Below are 19,621 nucleotides of genomic sequence, written 5' to 3' on the forward strand. Positions count from 1 at the left end.
GAAGGAGAAGGAGAAGGAACAGGAGCAGGAGCAGGAGCAGGAGAAGGAGAAGGAGAAGGAACAGTAGCAGGAGCAGGAACAGGAGAAGGAGAAGGAACAGTAGCAGGAGCAGGAACAGGAACAGGAGAAGGAACAGGAGCAGGAGCAGGAGCAGGAGAAGGAGAAGGAGAAGGAACAGTAGCAGGAGCAGGAACAGGAACAGGAGAAGGAACAGGAACAGGAGAAGGAGCAGGAGCAGGAACAGGAGAAGGAACAGGAGCAGGAGCAGGAGCAGGAACAGGAGAAGGAACAGGAGCAGGAGCAGGAGCAGGAGCAGGAACAGGAGCAGGAACAGGAACAGGAGCAGGAGAAGGAACAGTAGCAGGAGCAGGAACAGGAACAGGAGAAGGAACAGGAGCAGGAGCAGGAGCAGGAGAAGGAGAAGGAGAAGGAACAGTAGCAGGAGCAGGAACAGGAGAAGGAGAAGGAACAGTAGCAGGAGCAGGAACAGGAACAGGAGAAGGAACAGGAGCAGGAGCAGGAGCAGGAGAAGGAGAAGGAGAAGGAACAGTAGCAGGAGCAGGAACAGGAACAGGAGAAGGAACAGGAACAGGAGAAGGAGCAGGAGCAGGAACAGGAGAAGGAACAGGAGCAGGAGCAGGAGCAGGAACAGGAGAAGGAACAGGAGCAGGAGCAGGAGCAGGAGCAGGAACAGGAGCAGGAACAGGAACAGGAGCAGGAGAAGGAACAGGAGCAGGAGCAGGAGCAGGAGAAGGAGAAGGAACAGGAACAGGAACAGGAACAGGAGCAGGAACAAGAGCAGGAACAGGAGAAGGAGCAGGAGCAGGAGCAGGAGTAGGAGCAGGAGAAGGAACAGGAGCAGGAGAAGGAGCAGGAACAGGAACAGGAACAGGAACAGGAGCAGGAACAGGAGCAGGAACAGGAGAAGGAGCAGGAGCAGGAGCAGGAGTAGGAGCAGGAGCAGGAACAGGAGCAGGAGCAGGAGCAGGAGAAGGAACAGGAGCAGGAACAGGAACAGGAACAGGAGCAGGAGCAGGAACAGGAACAGGAACAGGAGCAGGAACAAGAACAGGAACAGGAGCAGGAGCAGGAACAGGAGCAGGAGCAGGAACAGGAACAGGAACAGGAGCAGGAACAAGAACAGGAACAGGAGCAGGAGCAGGAACAGGAGCAGGAGCAGGAGCAGGAACAGGAACAGGAACAGGAACAGGAGCAGGAGCAGGAGCAGGAGCAGGAGCAGGAGCAGGAACAGGAACAGGAACAGGAGCAGGAGCAGGAGCAGGAGCAGGAGCAGGAACAGGAACAGGAGCAGGAGCAGGAGAAGGAGAAGGAACAGTAGCAGGAGCAGGAGAAGTAACAGGAACAGGAACAGTAGCAGGGACAGGAGCAGGAACAGGAACAGGAACAGCCCAGATCAGGTCATACTCAGAGTAGATCAGCAGGTTCTTTCTGCAGGGCGTGGCCTGGTAATATATCTCAGGTGGTTGTGGAAACCGCTTGACTTCCTGGGTACAGATAGCTCTGTGGTTGTGGAAACCTCCTGCGTTCCTGGGTACAGATAGCTCTGTGGTTGTGGAAACCCCCTGCCTGCCTCGGTACAGATAGCTCTGTGGTTGTGGAAACCCCCTGCCTGCCTCGGTACAGATAGCTCTGTGGTTGTGGAAACCCCCTGCCTGCCTCGGTACAGACAGCTCTGTGGTTGTGGAAATGCCTTGACTTCCTGGGTACAGATAGCTCTGTGGTTGTGGAAACCCCCGGCCTGCCTCGGTACAGACAGCTCTGTGGTTGTGGAAACCCCCTGCCTGCCTCGGTACAGACAGCTCTGTGGTTGTGGAAACCCCCTGCCTGCCTCGGTACAGACAGCTCTGTGGTTGTGGAAATGCCTTGACTTCCTGGGTACAGATAGCTCTGTGGTTGTGGAAACCCCCGGCCTGCCTCGGTACAGACAGCTCTGTGGTTGTGGAAACCCCCTGCCTGCCTCGGTACAGACAGCTCTGTGGTTGTGGAAACCCCCTGCCTGCCTCGGTACAGGTAGCTCTGTAGCTGTCATGGTCCTGCCACGGTGCTGCGCTGGCTGCAGTTCTGCTGTCACAGTGGAACAGGTATTGGGTGCATCAGGGTTTTATTTTTGGAGTGGTTGCCGACGGGAGATCGCTGCCCCGCTATGGTAGACAGGGTTCAGCTCGCTCAGTCCAAGATGACCCTGCCTCTGTGAGGTTACACTCCAGTCTGGGATTATAGCAGACAAGGCCAGCCAGAGAGTTTGCCCCCAACTAGGAATCCCTAAGGTAAACATAATGTAATCCAGTGTCTGTCCGTGTGATTGGCTAGATCATGTTACTGTCCCGTTATGTGTTGATTTGCATTGACAGGGAGTAGGCCAACTACATCTGTTGGGAACTTGCCTTGGGGATTTGCTCCCCGGAAATGCACTTGAACCTCTCAAAAAGCCATGGATATGATCAGTTAAACAATGTCCCTGTGGATGAAAGGTTTGCATTTGTAGACCTACACTTTAACATGTTGCACGTTTTGCATCAGTAATAAACGGATGAATGATATCTGCATAGCAACACAATCTCTGTTACATCACTGGACTTGAAAATGCACTTCTGCAGAAATAAAGACAGATTCTAATGAACGTTATGATATTTGGATATGTTTTCTGTGTACAGTGACAGTATATGCCTGTAAAAGTGAATTATTCTTTGTTTGACAGCGTAACAAGCCAAAAATAGTAAACTGCTACATTAATAAACTTGCGGAAAATTTGACTAAACTTAATTTTGTAGACAAAAAACGTGTTATTCTGGACATAGACATGCCGACATAATACATCTTTGTTTTCCGATCATCAATGGCATCGTTTATGTCTGTTTTTACTTGTGGTTGATTCATTTTCACTGTTCTAAAGTAAAGGAGCTTAACTTGAGGTCAGAGTACAGTGCAAAGTTAATCTTACACTTTCCTCTTTTGAGCCTGTGAGCTGGAGGCCTCCCAGTCTAACCCCCAGGCTTTAAAAAGGTGACCTCTTCTCATGTATCGAGCGCTGGGTTTAAGGTCTGGGGCTGTAGGAGCTGTAGGAGTTAAATGGGATACATTTGGTTGAAATGGTCCAATTGACGTTCTGAGAACATTACCACAATTTTCCATTTCAACATTTTCCAGAGAACCTTTGTTGAACCACATTTCTTTTGTTAGTTTAAACCAAATATAAAGTCAGGAAAATCATCTCCACAGATTAGAAGGTATTCCACCCCAAAATATGAATACCGGTAGGGTATGTGGTCACGTTTGGTAGATCATGTTGTCATGGGGAGAATCACAATTGTATACTCCTCACCTCCTTCTCAAAACCTACTGGAGAAGGTTGGAGGGGAGGAACCTCTGGCTTTCAAATCCAATGGATTTTGAGAACTGGATGAGGAGAGAGGACGTGAGGAGTATACAACTGAGTATGCAATGGAGATCTTCCCATGCGGTGGCCTGGCTGTGGCCTATAGAAGCAGTGGCCTAGTAATGGCCGCGATCCAGGTCAGCTTTATTGCAGTCGTGCTACGCATCTCAGAAGACTGACAAATCATATTCATTTGGTTTCTGGGACATTTAACACATCTTGTTGTGAGATCTTATCATCTGTACAGTGTGACTGAATAAAAGACGACCTGAAACACACCCGTTGGTTCACAGAGCACAGTGGGAATGATTCACTGCCTGTAGGACAGATAACTGCAGAGAGCAGGTGGCTGGTGTCTCACGATACCTTCCCTCTCTCTTACCTCAGACTAAAATTAGGCCCTGGACCTTTTCCCAGTGTCCCAAGAGGCAGCAAGGCCTATATTAGAGCCCCGGGTGTTTAGGAAACAAAACCCTTCCTTTTCCGCTGTAACAAGCGTAACGTGCTACTGTATCTTACGGAACATGCCTGTTGCAAATGGAGGGCAGGCTTTATTTCAGAATAGACATACAAACTATTTATTTTATGAGCATGGGCTTTTTTTTCCCATGTTCTTTTTAAAGTTCTTCAAGCTCTGTCAATTTGATGGTTAATCATTGACATTTTCAAGTCTTACCATAGATTTTCAAGCCGATATGAGTCAAAACTGTAACTAGGCCACTCAGGACATTCAATGTCATCTTGGTAAGCAACTCAAGTGTAGATTTGGCCTTGTGTTTTAGGTTATTGTCCTGCTGAAAGATTAATTCATCCCCCAGTGTCTGTTGGAAGCAGACTGAACCAGATTTTCCTCTAGGATTTTAGCTGTGCTTAGCTGTATTCTGTTTCTTTTTATCCTAAGAAACTCCTTAGTCCTTAACAAAGTCCTTGCTGATGACAAGCATACCCATAACCTGAAGCAGCCACCACCATGCTTGAGAATATGAAGAGTGGTACTCAGTGATGTGGTGTGTTGGATTTGCCCCAAACATAACGCTTTATATTCAGGAATTTTTTGCAGTATTACTTAAGTGCCTTGTTGTAAACAGGATGCATGTTTTGTTATATTTGTATTCTGTACAGGCATCCTTCTTTTCACTCTGTCATTTAGGTTAGTATTGTGGAGTAACTACAATGTTGTTGATCCATCCTCAGTTTTCTCATATCACAACCATTAAACACTAACTGTTTTAAATCACCATTGGCCTCATGGTGAAATGCCTGAGCAGTTTCCTTCCTCTCCGGCAACTGAGTTAGGAAAGATGCCTGTATCTTTGTAGTGACTGGGTGTATTAATGCACCATCCGAAGCCTAATTGATCATTCACCATGCTCAAAGTGTTGGTGCCCTTCTTTGCGAGGCATTGAAAAACTTCCATGGTCTTTGCAGTTGAATCTGTGCTTCAAATTCGCTACTCAATTGAGGGACCTTAAAAATAAGTGGAGTAATGTGTAAATGTGTGGGGTACAGATATGGGGTAGTCATTAATAAAGAATATTAACCACTGTTACTGACCACAGAATGAGTCCATACAATTTATTAGGCATTTTATGAACCACATTTTTACTTCTGAACTTACTTAAGCTTTCCATAACGAAGGGGTTGAATACTTATTGACTAAAGACATTTCAGCTTTTAATTTTTAATTCATTTTCTACAAACAAAATTCCACTTTCACATGATGGTAGATCAGAGACACACGTGGTAGATCATCGTGGTAGATCAGAGACACACGACCTCAATTGAATGCATTTCAAATTCAGACACAACACAACAAAGTGGGTAGTTCCGTATTGTTTCCATATCCCAATGATGGAGTCCACTGTGCTCTTGGAAACTTTCAACGCTCTAGAAATTGTTTTATACCCATCCCCATATATATACCTCATCACAATTATATCTCAGAGATCTACTGACAGTTTCTTGGACTTCATGGTATAGTTTCTGCTCTGACAACAGTGGGACCTTGTATAGACCGGTGTGTTTCTTTCTAAATCATGTCCAATTTAATTTAACCTGAGCTCAATTTGGCGTGTGAATTGGAATACTTATGTAAATGAACTATTTCTGTATTTCATTTTCAAGAAATTTGATTAAAATAACAACTACCATGTTTTGACTTTGTCATTCTGGGATATTGTGTGTAGATGGGTGAGAGAAAAATAAATGTAATCCATTTTGAATTCAGGCTTTAACACAACAAAATGTGAAATAGGGGAGGACCATCCTACTCAGTGAATTTACGATTATAATTTTTTTAAGTATCCTTTTTAGATAAAACTGTACTACATACAGTGCCGTCAGAAAGTATTCATACCCCTTGACTTATTTCACATTTTGTTGTGTTAAAGCCTGAATTCAAAATGGATTCAGGCTTGATTTCACTTAATTTTTACATTCGGTCATAAAATGCACATGTTTAACTTCATAAAAAACAAGTTCACGTAAAACAAAATGACCCTATTAAGTGCCAAATAAAGTAATATTTCATCTTAAATCAGCCATAAATTAAAAAAAATTATAATCGTAAATTCACTGAGTAGGATGGTCCTCCCCTAAGGAGCCTCCACTGCAGGACATAGGTTGCACAGACCGTTGACAGGGCAAGTGATCAAAGTGAATACACTGTTATTCTTTTGACATCTGCCTTTATTTTCTGCAACCACAGAAAAAATGACTAAGCAAGCTAGAACAACAAATGAAAGGGAGTCATAAAAAAACGACCTCTTTGCTACAACCACCCCTGGGTTGGGTAAGCTATATCATCTGATCATCTGTAATGTAGGCTAGATGAATCAGCTAGTTAGATATATAATCTGATCATCTGTAATGTAGGCTAGATGAATCAGCTAGTTAGATATCTGATCATCTGTAATGTAGGCTAGATGAATCAACTAGTTAGATATATCATCTGATCATCTGTAATGTAGGCTAGATGAATCAGCTAGTTAGATATATCATCTGATCATCTGTAATGTAGGCTATATGAATCAACTAGTTAGATATATCATCTGATCATCTGTAATGTAGGCTAGGTGAATCAGCTAGTTAGATATATCATCTGATCATCTGTAATGTAGGCTAGATGAATCAACTAGTTAGATATATCATCTGATCATCTGTAATGTAGGCTAGGTGAATCAGCTAGTTACAAGAAGAAAAAAACCCAGCAGTAATCAAAAGAGCACTTTTTTTTCCAACAATAGCATACGAATTTGTTGACGTAAGTTATCTAACATCTTAGAGGACATATACTGTAGTATTGCACGTCGTTATCTGTGACCAGTTGCTCGTTGAGCCCTAACAACAAAGGAGAATTACGGGGAGAATTGACCTTGGCGGTAACTAATGACAAAGGTTAGGAGAACTAAAAACAACAAAGGATAGATGAATTGGGTTATGTTTAGAATAAGGGTTGGGATTCGCTAAAATTCTACAGTTGTCGCCGACGCAACTCAAAACATGCATTTGGATTGGTAAACTGTCGCGGAGAACATCCACCCATCCTCCCCGACCAACCTCCCAACATTTGTTTCTGTCTCAAGTAACTACACCATTAGTAGGTATCATACGTCTTGGAGGTGCTCAGAAATAGGTCAAGTATATTTCGTCTCCCTCTGAGGCCAGGCTGTTTTTTCATAGTAGGGCAAAAGGGCAGGTGCTACAGCACCACTAGGACTCTATCTGTGCCCGTGCCTGATCCAGATCAGCGTGGTTGATCCAAATTAGCGTGGTTGATCCAGATTAGCATGTTTGATCCAGATTAGTGTGGTTGATCCAATTAGAGTGTTTGATCCATATTAGAGTGGTTGATCCAGATTAGCATGGTTGATCCAGATTAGCGTGGTTGATCCAGATTAGAGTGGTTGATCCAGGTCAGAATGGTTGATCCAGATTAGTGTGGTTGATCCGGATTAGTGTGGTTGATCCAAATTAGCCTGATTGATCCAGATTAGTGTGCCTGATCCAGATTGTCATGGTTGATCCAGTGTGAAGGGTACAATCACAATCAATTGTTGTTCCCAAAACAATTGAACCACCAAAACCTTGATTTTACAATGAAAATTGGATTGTGTTATGATTTCCGTTATGTAATATGATTCATTTTAATCAGTAAGAAACCAACAAACAAGCCGTATTAGGTAACAATATTCCCTTGGAACACCTGCCAAGGTTTTTGCCTAAATATATAAACTTTATATGGAGACGTGTTTATACTTGCCTCACGTATTATGATCCGTTTAAAGTAGACACAAAGGGACTTTTATTGTCTATTTCAACTATTGAGGTTTAATAAAGTTGCCCAGTACCTCCAGGATACCGAAGCCCTTTAAGAATGTATTTGTAAAACCAGTTAACGAGCCGGTTGTCATGGGATGCTATATCTATCTAAAGCAGTTTTCATAGAGCCATTAGCAGTGGTTAAATAAAGAGCAGGACAGCTGTGAGGGCTGGCCCACATTACTGAAACAACATGCACAGACCACAGGATCAGTTTACCATGACCTCACCTACTAATGGAAACAACATACAGATTGATAGAACCACAGAAATAGGACTGTAAATACTGTTAATACGGTATATCACACAATGGCACATTTACCTCATTCATTTACTTTATTTCATTTTTTTAATTAAAGTTAACAAAATAGTAAATGAAAACTAAATATTCACTAAAAGACTTCATGGATAAGATTGTCCAAAATAAACGAGTACAAACATGAATATTTTTGCATAATTGTATATTTTTGACCGTTTGTCAATAATTTTATACCAGGTTGGCAGTGTGTTGCTATAGAGAAAATCAACTGGTACACATAACATACTGCATATGCTTCAGAAATGTTGATCTAAATGTTGTTTTTAAGAGGAATATGTCGGCTAAATGGAATGAATGATAAATAGGAGGTGAAGTGATCGTCAAAGTAATCACAATCCAACGTGTGTTCTTCACAATTCCTCAAGGCATTATCCAGCTGAAAAACAAACCAGGAAGAGAAGAGGGATGTCAATGATTCATTTATATTCATTAAAGTAACACACTAGAACATGGCATCTTCTGTTTGTGTCAAATGTTTTGAGTTTGTAATGAATTTTGTCTTAATAGAGGCTCACAAAAAATAAAGATGTGGGTTAAAGTTTTGGTAGATTTATGTCAAATAAAATATAATTTTGTCATTTAATTCTTGCTGCTTGATGTTTTATCTTTGTTTTGTCTTTTCAGGGGGGTTGAAATGAAACGCTGATGGCAGTCAGTTACAGGAATGGACTCCAGCCGGACCTTCCCGACCCCGCCCAGCCTCCCCCTCCCCTGCTGCCCAAACCAGACAAGGCCAATGCCCGGCTGCAAAAACTCATCAAGAAGAGTGCCAAGAAGAAGGCCCGACCCTCTCAGACCCCCATCCCCTTCCGCTCCTGTCTGTCCCCCGTACACGAAGCTTCAGACCTCGAACACAGCGACACACACTCGACTCCGCCCCGGTCACCGGACTTCAGTTTCCCCATTAGGCCTCTGTATGATCAACATCCCCCCTCTCCGTTCTCGTTCCCCCCCAGTGGTCCATATGGTAGCAGTCCTTACGGCCAGACAGGGGTCTTTCCCCCACTGGACTACACCGCTCCCATTCAGACATCAGAGAACCAGGTGGCGCCCCTCTTTGAGTGCTCGTCATTTATGTTTGACGATGATGACACAGAAAGCATGATGCCACCCTCGCCTCCGCCACTGCCACCCGTACCTGAGTTCTCACAAGGCCCTGCAGTTCATCTGTATGACTTGTATTCATCTGTAGCACTGAATTCGTATGGGTCGGTGGCCACGGCTACAGTAGCTCCAGACCCAGTCTCCAGTGTACCACAGTCAACTCCCCCAACTCCATGTTCCCCTAAGATATCAACTCATGTTATGACTCTTTCCCCACCAGTACCTAGTGGTCCGAGCCTGGGTACGGGTCTGGCTCCATTACCAGCTCAGGTCCAAGTTTCAGTCCCACCTCCTGCTCCAATACTGGTGTCAGCGCCAACCCTTCAGACACAACCTCTGACCTCAACCCAGAAGGTGACGACACCCAGTAAGCCAAAGGATGAGGCTCCAAAGCACACACCAGCTTTGGTCACTAATAACCTTGGTTCTGAAGATCACATTATGAGCAAAGTGGCTTCTGAGACGGTCAGCACGCAAATAACTCAAGCTGATTCCCGCAAAGTCAAACGGTCTGACCTCGTCCCACAAACAATGATTTACACATCCAAGGCAACGTTTTACGAAATCTCCAAGCCTGCACTTCCAGACATAACAGGAGTGAACATATTGTATCAAGGAGCATCGTTATCCACTATACACAGGGAGAAATCACCAATGACTTGTCACCAAAGTGAGCCGGCAATCCCATATAAAGTTGCTGTGGCAAAGACCCCTTCTGGAAGATCGAAAACACCCTCACACCATCCCTCAATGGGAAGACTGACACCTGTTTTTGAGATATCGAAAGCCAATCCACTCTTATTCGCTGCAAGTCCAGTCTTCTTCTCCTCTCGGGATGTGCATGCCTCGGTCGTAAACACAGAGACAGAGAAATACAAGTCACCAATGACTGTTACCAGTACTCTCTCAGCAGCAACCGAACAACTAAAACAAATTGGATCTCGTTCAGATAGAGACATATTCCCAAATAATGGAATTACAACTACAACTACCATGGGAGGATCTATGGCTAATTTATCTTCTACGTTCAGCTCCTCTCAGGATGTACACGTCACACAGAGATTCAAGTCACCAATGACTATTACCAGTACAGCCCAAACACCCTCAGCAATACCTGTTAACAGTAGAGTCAAATCTCCCTCAGCAATACATATAACCAGTACAGCCCAAACACCCTCAGCAATACCTGTTAACAGTAGAGTCAAATCTCCTCCTTCAATGCCTGTTACCACTACAAGTAATACTCCCTCAGCTGCAGCAGAAGCACCAAAACCAATAGGATCTAACTCTGATAAACATTTACAAGGTCTGACCAGTGTTGATAGAAGTACAACTCAAACTAATGGAATAACAACCAACATGGAACGGTCTATGGCTAAGATATCTTCTGCATTCAGCTCCTATCAAGATGTACATGCCTTGGTTGTAAACAAAGAGACACACAGATACAAGGAGATACAGGATACAACTACTATGCTCGGATGTATGGCTAATATATCTCATGCCTTCAGCTCCTATCAAGATGTACATACCTCAGTCATAAACACACAAAGACACAAGTCACTCATGCCTGTTACGTGTAGAGTTAAATCTCCCCCGGCGATGACTGTTACCAGTACAGCCCAAACTCCCCTAGCAATTCCTGTTGCCAGCAGAGTCAAATCGCCCCCATCAATGCCAGTTAACAGTAGAGTCAAATCTCCCCCATCAATGTCTGTTACTAGTGCAGCCCAAACTCGCTCAAGAGCCACTGAACCACAAAAATCAGCTGGATCTGCCAGTGCCGGCTCAGTGGAACTTTCACAAGGTCCAACCAGTGGGGATAGAAATAGAAATCAGACTAGTGGAGGTACAACCACCACTAAAGGATCTATGGCTGAGAGAACTCCCACTGAGATTCTAGAATCAAAGATTGCTGCACATGACATTACAGTTTCCAAGCCAAAAGTAAAGTTTACAGAACCTCATATGCCAAAAGATAAGATGGATGAAACAACTGAATATGGAACCCCACCTGAGTATCAAAAGCAACAGACTCCATTGTCCCCCAAAAGGATACCAAAGACAGATTCAAATGGATACAAAGCGCCAACGATTTCAGCTCCACAAGCACCACCAAACGGACCCACTGTGCCAACGATCTCAGCACAACCACCTCCAAATGGACAAACTGTACCGATGATTTCAGCACCACAAGCACCTCCAAATACTTTGCTAACGCCAATGATTTCATCACCTCAATCTCCATTGACCCCTGGATACCCAGACTCTCCTATAATTGGCTTACGTAAAGTTCTAGCACCATTGATAGAGCATCAAAAGACCCCTACATCCAAAAAACCTAAAGCACGGTCAACATATTACGGACTGACTCCGGCTGAGTATGTTGCCTATGGTGGGATCCGGACATACTATGGTCCTTCTGGACCTAAAGCTAATGAATCAACACCATCACCATCCACAGCACAGACTAATGGATTACCAAATGGGCCTCGTCCTCTTTTAATCTCTAAGCCTGAAACATCCCCCATAGGATCAAACACACCCAACAGAGAACAACAGAAACCTACCTTGCAAGGGCAGCATTCTACTGTTCCAGCACCTTCACTTTCAACACCTTTAGCTGCAACTGGCTGCTCTCAGACACCAACAGATAAGGCAGCCATATCTAAACCCAATACATCAGATGTTAACCAATCTGAAGCACCTGCTTATGCAATACAACCTGATATAACACCTATTGTGGACATAACAAAACCTGAACTTCTATTGTCCCTCGGACAGCTAACTCTTCCACCAGCCACCAGTGAAGTCCCCACACCAAAGGCCTCTCATTCGGAGGTTCCAAGACCGGCACATAAAGCAGGTGTGGTACACACAACCAGACCAGCTCCATTTCAGATAAATGAAACTCCTTCATTCCCGATAGGTAGGAATGTTGTGTCAAAGTCGCTGTTTCCTTTCAGCAGTCCAAATGCTGAAGTTTCACAAAATCCAACTGTAGAAAATATTCCCCAACACAGTGGAAAGTCAGAGGCAGATCCCACAGTCATGCATCTTTCTGTCAAGGCTAATATTAGCACAGACATTAAACTACCCAGAAAACCTGTCATAGGAGCCCAAGTCCCCAACAACCCTGATATAGGAAGCCAACTCCACAGCCAACCTACCACAGCAACTATACTACCAGGCAAGCCTACCATAGACACCAAACTACCTAGCAAGCCTAGTGTGCCAACCATAAGAACTCAACTCTCTCATACACCTACTATTGAAACACCTACCATTGAAACAGGAACCCAAGTCCCCACCAAACCTACTATAGAAAACCAACATTCATGCACACCTACCACTGGAACTAAACTTCCTAGCCCACCTACCAAAATAGCACAACTTCCCAGCCCACCTAGCATAGTAGCCCAACTCTCTAGCACGCCTAGCATAGTAGCCCAACTCTCTAGCACGCCTAGCATAGAAGCCCAACTCTCTAGCATACCTAGCATAGTAGCCCAACTCTCAAGCACGCCTAGCATAGAAGCCCAACTCTCTAGCATGCCTAGCATAGAAGCCCAACTCTCTAGCACACCTAGCATAGTAGCCCAACTCTCTAGCACGCCTAGCATAGAAGCCCAACTCTCTAGCACACCTAGCATAGTAGCCCAACTCTCTAGCACACCTAGCATAGAAGCCCAACTTCCCAGCCCACCTAGCATAGTAGCCCAACTCTCTAGCACACCTAGCATAGTAGCCCAACTCTCTAGCACGCCTAGCATAGAAGCCCAACTCCCCAACAACCCTTTAATAGAACCTGTACTACCTGGCAAGTCTACTCCAGAAAATATTCTGCACAGTACCATGCAGTACCATGCAAACCATACCAGGAAGCATTTTGTAGAAACCAACTCCCACAAAGCAATTGAATGCAGACAATCTACAAAGCCTACCACTGATGAAAAACCTTCCACCAAGTCCACTACCGAAACAAGATTCTCAGCCAGCTCTACGAACGAAGGTAAACAATTTACAAACCCTATTGTAGCAAATGGAGCTTGGCTGAAACCATCCCTAGAGTCTACACGTACTAACTCAACCATCATAAGTGCACAGCCATCCACAGAAATTAGATCCCTAATAAGCCCTACTTTACAAGCTAAGCATTTTACAAAGCCTGTTTACAACACTAGTTCCTCTCCAAAGCCGGTCCCACGTACTAACAGGCCTATTATAATTGTACAACCTCCCACACCTCCAATAATAGAGGCCAGACCTCCCTCAACCCCTGCTTTAGAAACTAAACCCTTTACAAAATCTATTGCAGAAGCTAAAGCCTCACCAAAATCCCTTGAACCTATCTGGGCTAATATAACTACCATGAATGTACAACCTTCAACAAAACCTACCGCAGACTCTTTTAGCCCTACTATTGAAGCTAAACCCTTTATGAAGCCCGTCATAGAAGCTAGCACCCCCCCAAAACGGGTCTCAGTGCTGCCTAACAAACCTACCATAAAAGTCCTACCTTCTACACCACCACATAGACATAACAGACCATGGTCAACAACACCTATGGAACCTAAAGCTGTTACAGAACCTAACCGTGCAACGAATAAGCCTACTGTAAATGTACAACCTTCGACAACACCTACTACAGAAACTAGACCCTGCTTCAGCCCTACTGTTGAAGCTAAACCCCTTATACAGCACAATATGGAAACTAGAGTATTTGCTAAATCATCCCCAGAGCCTAAACCAGCTAACAAGACTACCGTAAATGAACAACCTTCAACAACACCTACTAGAGAAACTAGACCCTGCTTCAGCCCTACTGTTGAAGCTAACCCCCTTATACAGCACAATATGGAAACTAGAGTCTTTGCTAAATCATCCCAAGAGCCTAAACCAGCTAACATGCCTACCATAAATGTAGAACCTTCCCCAAAGCCTATAGAAAGAGAAACCACCTTAAGCCCTTTTATTGAAGCTAAACCCTTTACACAGAATAATACGGAAATTAGAGACTTAACAAAACCTGTACCAGAACCTAAACCAGCTAACAAGCCTACCATAAATGTACAACCTTCCACAAATCCTACTACAGAAATTAGATCCTGCTTTAGCCCTACTGTTGAAGCTAGACCTGCTGCAAAGGTTATGGCATCAAGAAGCTGCTTTAGTCCCACTAGACCCTGGTTAAACCCTTCTACTGAAGCTAAACCCTTGACGAAGCATGACATTGAAGCTATTGCCTCCCTAAAACCGACACCAGAGCCTAAATCGACTAACACCACTTCCACAAAGCCTGCTATAGAACGTATATCGTCCCCAACCCCAACCGCTGCCATAGACACTGTGATAAAACTACCTGCCGTTACCAAAGTGATTGACTCTTCCACTCCTGCCTCTCTGCCTCAGGCCTCAGCCTCTGTAAAAGCCCCATCCACAAACAGAGGAATGTCATCGCCATCTCAGCCAAAGACTGGACAGACAGAGACAGACACAATGGAAGATGTGGAAGCCAATGCATCAGGTGCACAGGGGAAAGCAGCCAGAAGAGATACACACTGTACGAAGCCTACGATATCAACTGCATCTTCGACTGTTGACAATGTAGACAAGGTAGACAAGCCCCAAGCTCCAACCGCTAAACCTAACCCTGCTAAGGCTGCACTGAATGCAATGAAACCTAAAAGTCTGAAGACCATGTTCAGTGGCTGGTCGCGCCTCAAAAAACACATGGTCGTTGAACCAGAGGAACCTCAGTTCCCAGAGCCAGAGCCTGAATCTGTCAGCAGGGATGGCGCCACCTACAGTAAGAACACTGACCAGGCCAAATCTAGTCAAGCTTCTTCAGCAGAGGTCAAAGACCACTCTGAGAAGGGCAAAGAAGTGCTGAAGGAGACAGAGGCGCCCAGAGCAATGAAGATGTGGGACGCCATGCTCTTCCAGATGTTCTCTACCAAGGATGCAATCATGCAGCAGATCAAAGCTAGCAAAACTCCTAATGGTTCCGACAAGAAGAAAGACCAGAGAGAGCAGACCAATAAGACACGGAAAGCCAATCAGCAGAAAGATAATGAGATGGAGGTTGTCCCCTCTTTTGCCAATCGCCTGCCGCTCCTCCTCTACAGTCCACGCTTTGATGCCAGAAAGATAAAAGAGGCTGCAGAGAAGCCGCTGGTGAAGATGTCAGCTGTGTTCCAAAGGGGGCTGATTAACCGCAAAAATCAGGACGGGGAAGGGAAGGACTTTAATAAAACTGCCAGGGGATTCGGTTCATCAAGAACAACTGATGTCTGACTTGGAACTCACACCAGAATATTTCTGCTCAATCTTCTCATTAAGTAGATGAATAAACCTCAATATATTCATTTCAGTTATCATATAGCTAGAGGTTTGTATGTTAAATAAGCTTCCGATCAAGGGCTGCAGTGCAGTAGGCTATGCCAGGATATTTATTTCAATATGGTGTTTAAACTATGATTTTAACTATGATCATGAGCTCATAAGACAATGATGTTGGATGCATGCAGATGTTGTATTTTTTTAAGCATTGCTAGTGTTTTAGTCTTGGAGTGTTCACCCTGGGTGAGGTTAGGAGTAGAGTGTCTGATGTCAGTGTGTAATTAATAGGGCTTGTACATTCCTGGATTGATGGGATGGAAGGGCATTGGATGACAGAGCAGTGTAGCTGTGAGAGAGGTGGAGCCTAGCTAGAGATGGAGCTTAACTAGATCTGGAGCCTAGCTAGAGGTGGAGTCTAGCTAGAGGTGGGGCCTAGTTAGAGGTGGAGCCTAGCTAGAGGTGGAGGCTAGCTAGAGGTGGAGCCTAGCTAGAGGTGGAGGCTAGCTAGAGGTGGAGCCTAGCTAGAGGTGGAGGCTAGTTAGAGGTGGAGCCTATCTAGAGGTGGAGGCTAGTTAGAGGTGGAGCCTAGCTAGAGGTGGAGGCTAGTTAGAGGTGGAGGCTAGCTAGAGGTGGAGCCTAGCTAGAGGTGGAGGCTAGCTAGAGGTGGAGGCTAGCTAGAGGTGGAGCCTAGTTAGAGGTGAAGCCTAGTTAGAGGTGGAGGCTAGTTAGAGGTGGAGCCTAGCTAGAGGTGGAGGCTAGCTAGAGGTGTAGCCTATCTAGAGGTGGAGGCTAGTTAGAGGTGGAGCCTATCTAGAGGTGGAGGCTAGTTAGAGGTGGAGCCTAGTTAGAGGTGGAGCCTAGCTAGATGTGGAGGCTAGCTAGAGGTGGAGGCTAGTTAGAGGTGGAGGCTAGCTAGAGGTGGAGCCTAGTTAGAGGTGGAGGCTAGTTAGAGGTGGAGCCTAGCTAGAGGTGGAGCCTAGTTAGAGGTGGAGCCTAGCTAGAGGTGGAGCCTAGTTAGAGGTGGAGCCTAGCTAGATGTGGAGGCTAGCTAGAGGTGGAGCCTAGTTAGAGGTGGAGCCTAGTTAGAGGTGGAGCCTAGCTAGAGGTGGAGCCTAGTTAGAGGTGGAGCCTAGCTAGAGGTGGAGCCTAGTTAGAGGTGGAGCCTAGTTAGAGGTGGAGGCTAGTTAGAGGTGGAGCCTAGTTAGAGGTGGAGCCTAGCTAGATGTGGAGGCTAGCTAGAGGTGGAGCCTAGCTAGAGGTGGAGCCTAGCTAGAGGTGGAGGCTAGCTAGAGGTGGAGCCTAGTTAGAGGTGGAGCCTAGCTAATAGAGGTATATACACCAGACTAGAGGGAGAACTCTAACTTTGAACTAAACACCATAAACTGTGACTGCATGCACCGTTTTTAAAGTCAATGGAAAAGATATGAAGTTTTCCCTCTAGTGTTAATAACTTTACAGGGGAGCTCCGGAAGGGGCACAACTGCAGAAGATGGACATACAGGGAGAGAAGGTGTGGCTTAAATAGAAGGCAGCAGAAGGATACGCAGGCCCTACTGGAAATGACAACACAAAAAAGTTGGTTTGAAAAGCACTTTCAGTTTGCAGGTTCGTTGAAAATATATTTAAATAGCAAATGGAATCTATTAATGTTATGTAAAATGTCCAGTAGGAGGAGGGAGACAGTTTTTAGATACGTTGGAGATTCTCTGAGCAGAAGAAAGGACAGAGAGAAACGAGATGGACATGGGCACTTATGGGACATGATGATAGGACATGGATCCTTATGGGACATGATGATAGGACATGGATCCTCATTGGGACATGATGATAGGACATGGATCCTTATGGGACATGATGATAGGACATGGATCCTTATGGGACATGATGATAGGACATGTATCCTTATGGGACATGATGATAGGACATGGATCCTTATGGGACATGATGATAGGACATGTATCCTTATGGGACATGATGATAGGACATGTATCCTCATTGGGACATGATGATAGGACATGGATCCTTATGGGACATGATGATAGGACATGGGTCCTCATTGGGACATGATGATAGGACATGTATCCTTATGGGACATGATGATAGGACATGGATCCTTATTGGACATGATGATAGGACATGGATCCTTATGGGACATGATGATAGGACATGGATCCTTATGGGACATGATGATAGGACATGGATCCTTATGGGACATGATGATAGGACATGGATCCTCATTGGGACATGATGATAGGACATGGATCCTTATGGGACATGATGATAGGACATGGATCCTTATGGGACATGATGATAGGACATGGTTCCTTATGGGACATGATGATAGGACATGTATCCTTATGGGACATGATGATAGGACATGGATCCTTATGGGACATGATGATAGGACATGGGGCCTCATTAGGACATGATGATAGGACATGGGTCCTCATTGGGACATGATGATAGGACATGTATCCTTATGGGACATGATGATAGGACATGGATCCTTATGGGACGATGATAGGACATGTATCCTTATGGGACATGATGATAGGACATGTATCCTCATTGGGACATGATGATAGGACATGGATCCTTATGGGACATGATGATAGGACATGGGTCCTCATTGGGACATGATGATAGGACATGTATCCTTATGGGACATGATGATAGGACATGGATCCTTATTGGACATGATGATAGGACATGGATCCTTATGGGACATGATGATAGGACATGGATCCTTATGGGACATGATGATAGGACATGGATCCTTATGGGACATGATGATAGGACATGGATCCTCATTGGGACATGATGATAGGACATGGATCCTTATGGGACATGATGATAGGACATGGATCCTTATGGGACATGATGATAGGACATGGTTCCTTATGGGACATGATGATAGGACATGTATCCTTATGGGACATGATGATAGGACATGGATCCTTATGGGACATGATGATAGGACATGGGTCCTCATTAGGACATGATGATAGGACATGGGTCCTCATTAGGACACGATGATAGGACATGTATCCTCATTGGGACATGATGATAGGACATGGATCCTTATGGGACATGATGATAGGACATGGATCCTCATTAGGACATGATGATAGGACATGGGTCCTCATTAGGACACGATGATAGGACATGGGTCCTCATTGGGGCATGATGATAGGACATGGATCCTTATGGGACATGATGATAGGACATGGATTGCTTTATGATGAATGTCTTCAATGGTGCAGAATGGATAAGAATGAAGGAATGTAAGATAAAGGTGCCTCAGGCAATAAACTACAGAAGGGTCTTCGTGATATAGGAAGACGTGTAATAAACTACAGAAGGGTCTTTGTGATACAGGAAGATGTGTAATAAACTACAGAAGGGTCTTTGTGATACAGGAAGACGTGTAATAAACTACAGAAGGGTCTTTGTGATACAGTAAGACATGTAATTAACTACAGAAGGGTCTTCGTGATACAGGAAGTTAAGTGGGTAAGTGACACTGACAGTTAATTTGTTAAATGATGAAGACGCAGTTGGTGTTTTAAAATAAGCTTTTGATAATTTTGTTGCTGGAATAGATCTAATGAGCATGATTTTTTTTTCTTAAAGCTTTAAAGGTTTATTCTTCTGTAAGGAACTTTTGAGAATTTGTGGCATAATTTTTTTAATTTAAGATGTCTATTTTTGTTATAGCTATGTGATGCTTCTCAGGTCTTTGTTTAATGAAATGATTTTTCATTGATAAATAACGGGTGTACCCTCATGAGCCAACCATAACCACACTGCTGCTTTACACTTGTTCTAGAATTGGCTCGACTCAAAAGTAAAAAATTACTGTGGCACCGGGTTCAAAACTGAAGAAGGAAAAACCTGTATTGATTGTATATACAGGACATTATTTTGTATAGACATGTCCAGTATAGAATGCTGTTGCCTATCGTGTGATTAACTAAATTATTGCTTATTGTCTACATGTTTACATTGAAGTAAACTCTAAGCTGTTGTATCAGTTTTCTGTTGTTTTTATTTAGTCATGTACCATTATTGATGTGGTTTGTGACACATTAGTTCCTAGTTGATTGAGAGATGACCGTTAGTCTAAGATCTAGTACTGG

General features: G+C 44.3%; 2 protein-coding genes across 4 annotated transcripts in view; one reads left to right on the forward strand and one right to left on the reverse strand.

The window, feature by feature from the left end:
- The first annotated feature begins 1,566 nt into the window (after positions 1-1,566).
- LOC123730776 (uncharacterized) lies at positions 1,567-19,510 on the forward strand. Of its 2 annotated transcripts, XM_045708677.2 has the most exons (3): positions 1,568-2,288; positions 8,661-13,152; positions 14,553-14,883. In XM_045708677.2, the coding sequence occupies exons 2-3, from the start codon at positions 8,682-8,684 to the stop codon at positions 14,741-14,743; spliced, it is 4,662 nt and encodes a 1,553-aa protein (XP_045564633.2). In that variant the 5' UTR covers positions 1,568-2,288; positions 8,661-8,681; the 3' UTR covers positions 14,744-14,883. The 2 variants fall into 2 exon arrangements, with proteins under 2 accessions (XP_082825934.1, XP_045564633.2); XM_082969808.1 differs by having other exon boundaries at positions 1,567-2,288; positions 8,661-19,510.
- The window catches only part of LOC106593528 (uncharacterized), a 113,408-nt gene continuing 98,745 nt past the window's right edge, over positions 4,959-19,621 (reverse strand). For both annotated transcript variants that reach the window (XM_045708676.2, XM_045708675.2), the window contains one exon: positions 4,959-8,412. In XM_045708676.2, coding sequence (XP_045564632.1) covers positions 8,405-8,412 — 8 coding nt within the window. In that variant the 3' untranslated portion in view covers positions 4,959-8,404. The remainder of the gene's footprint in view (positions 8,413-19,621) is intronic.

This window comes from Salmo salar, chromosome 26 (assembly GCF_965601325.2).
Source record: "Salmo salar chromosome 26, fSalSal1, whole genome shotgun sequence".
Taxonomy (NCBI): domain Eukaryota; kingdom Metazoa; phylum Chordata; class Actinopteri; order Salmoniformes; family Salmonidae; genus Salmo; species Salmo salar.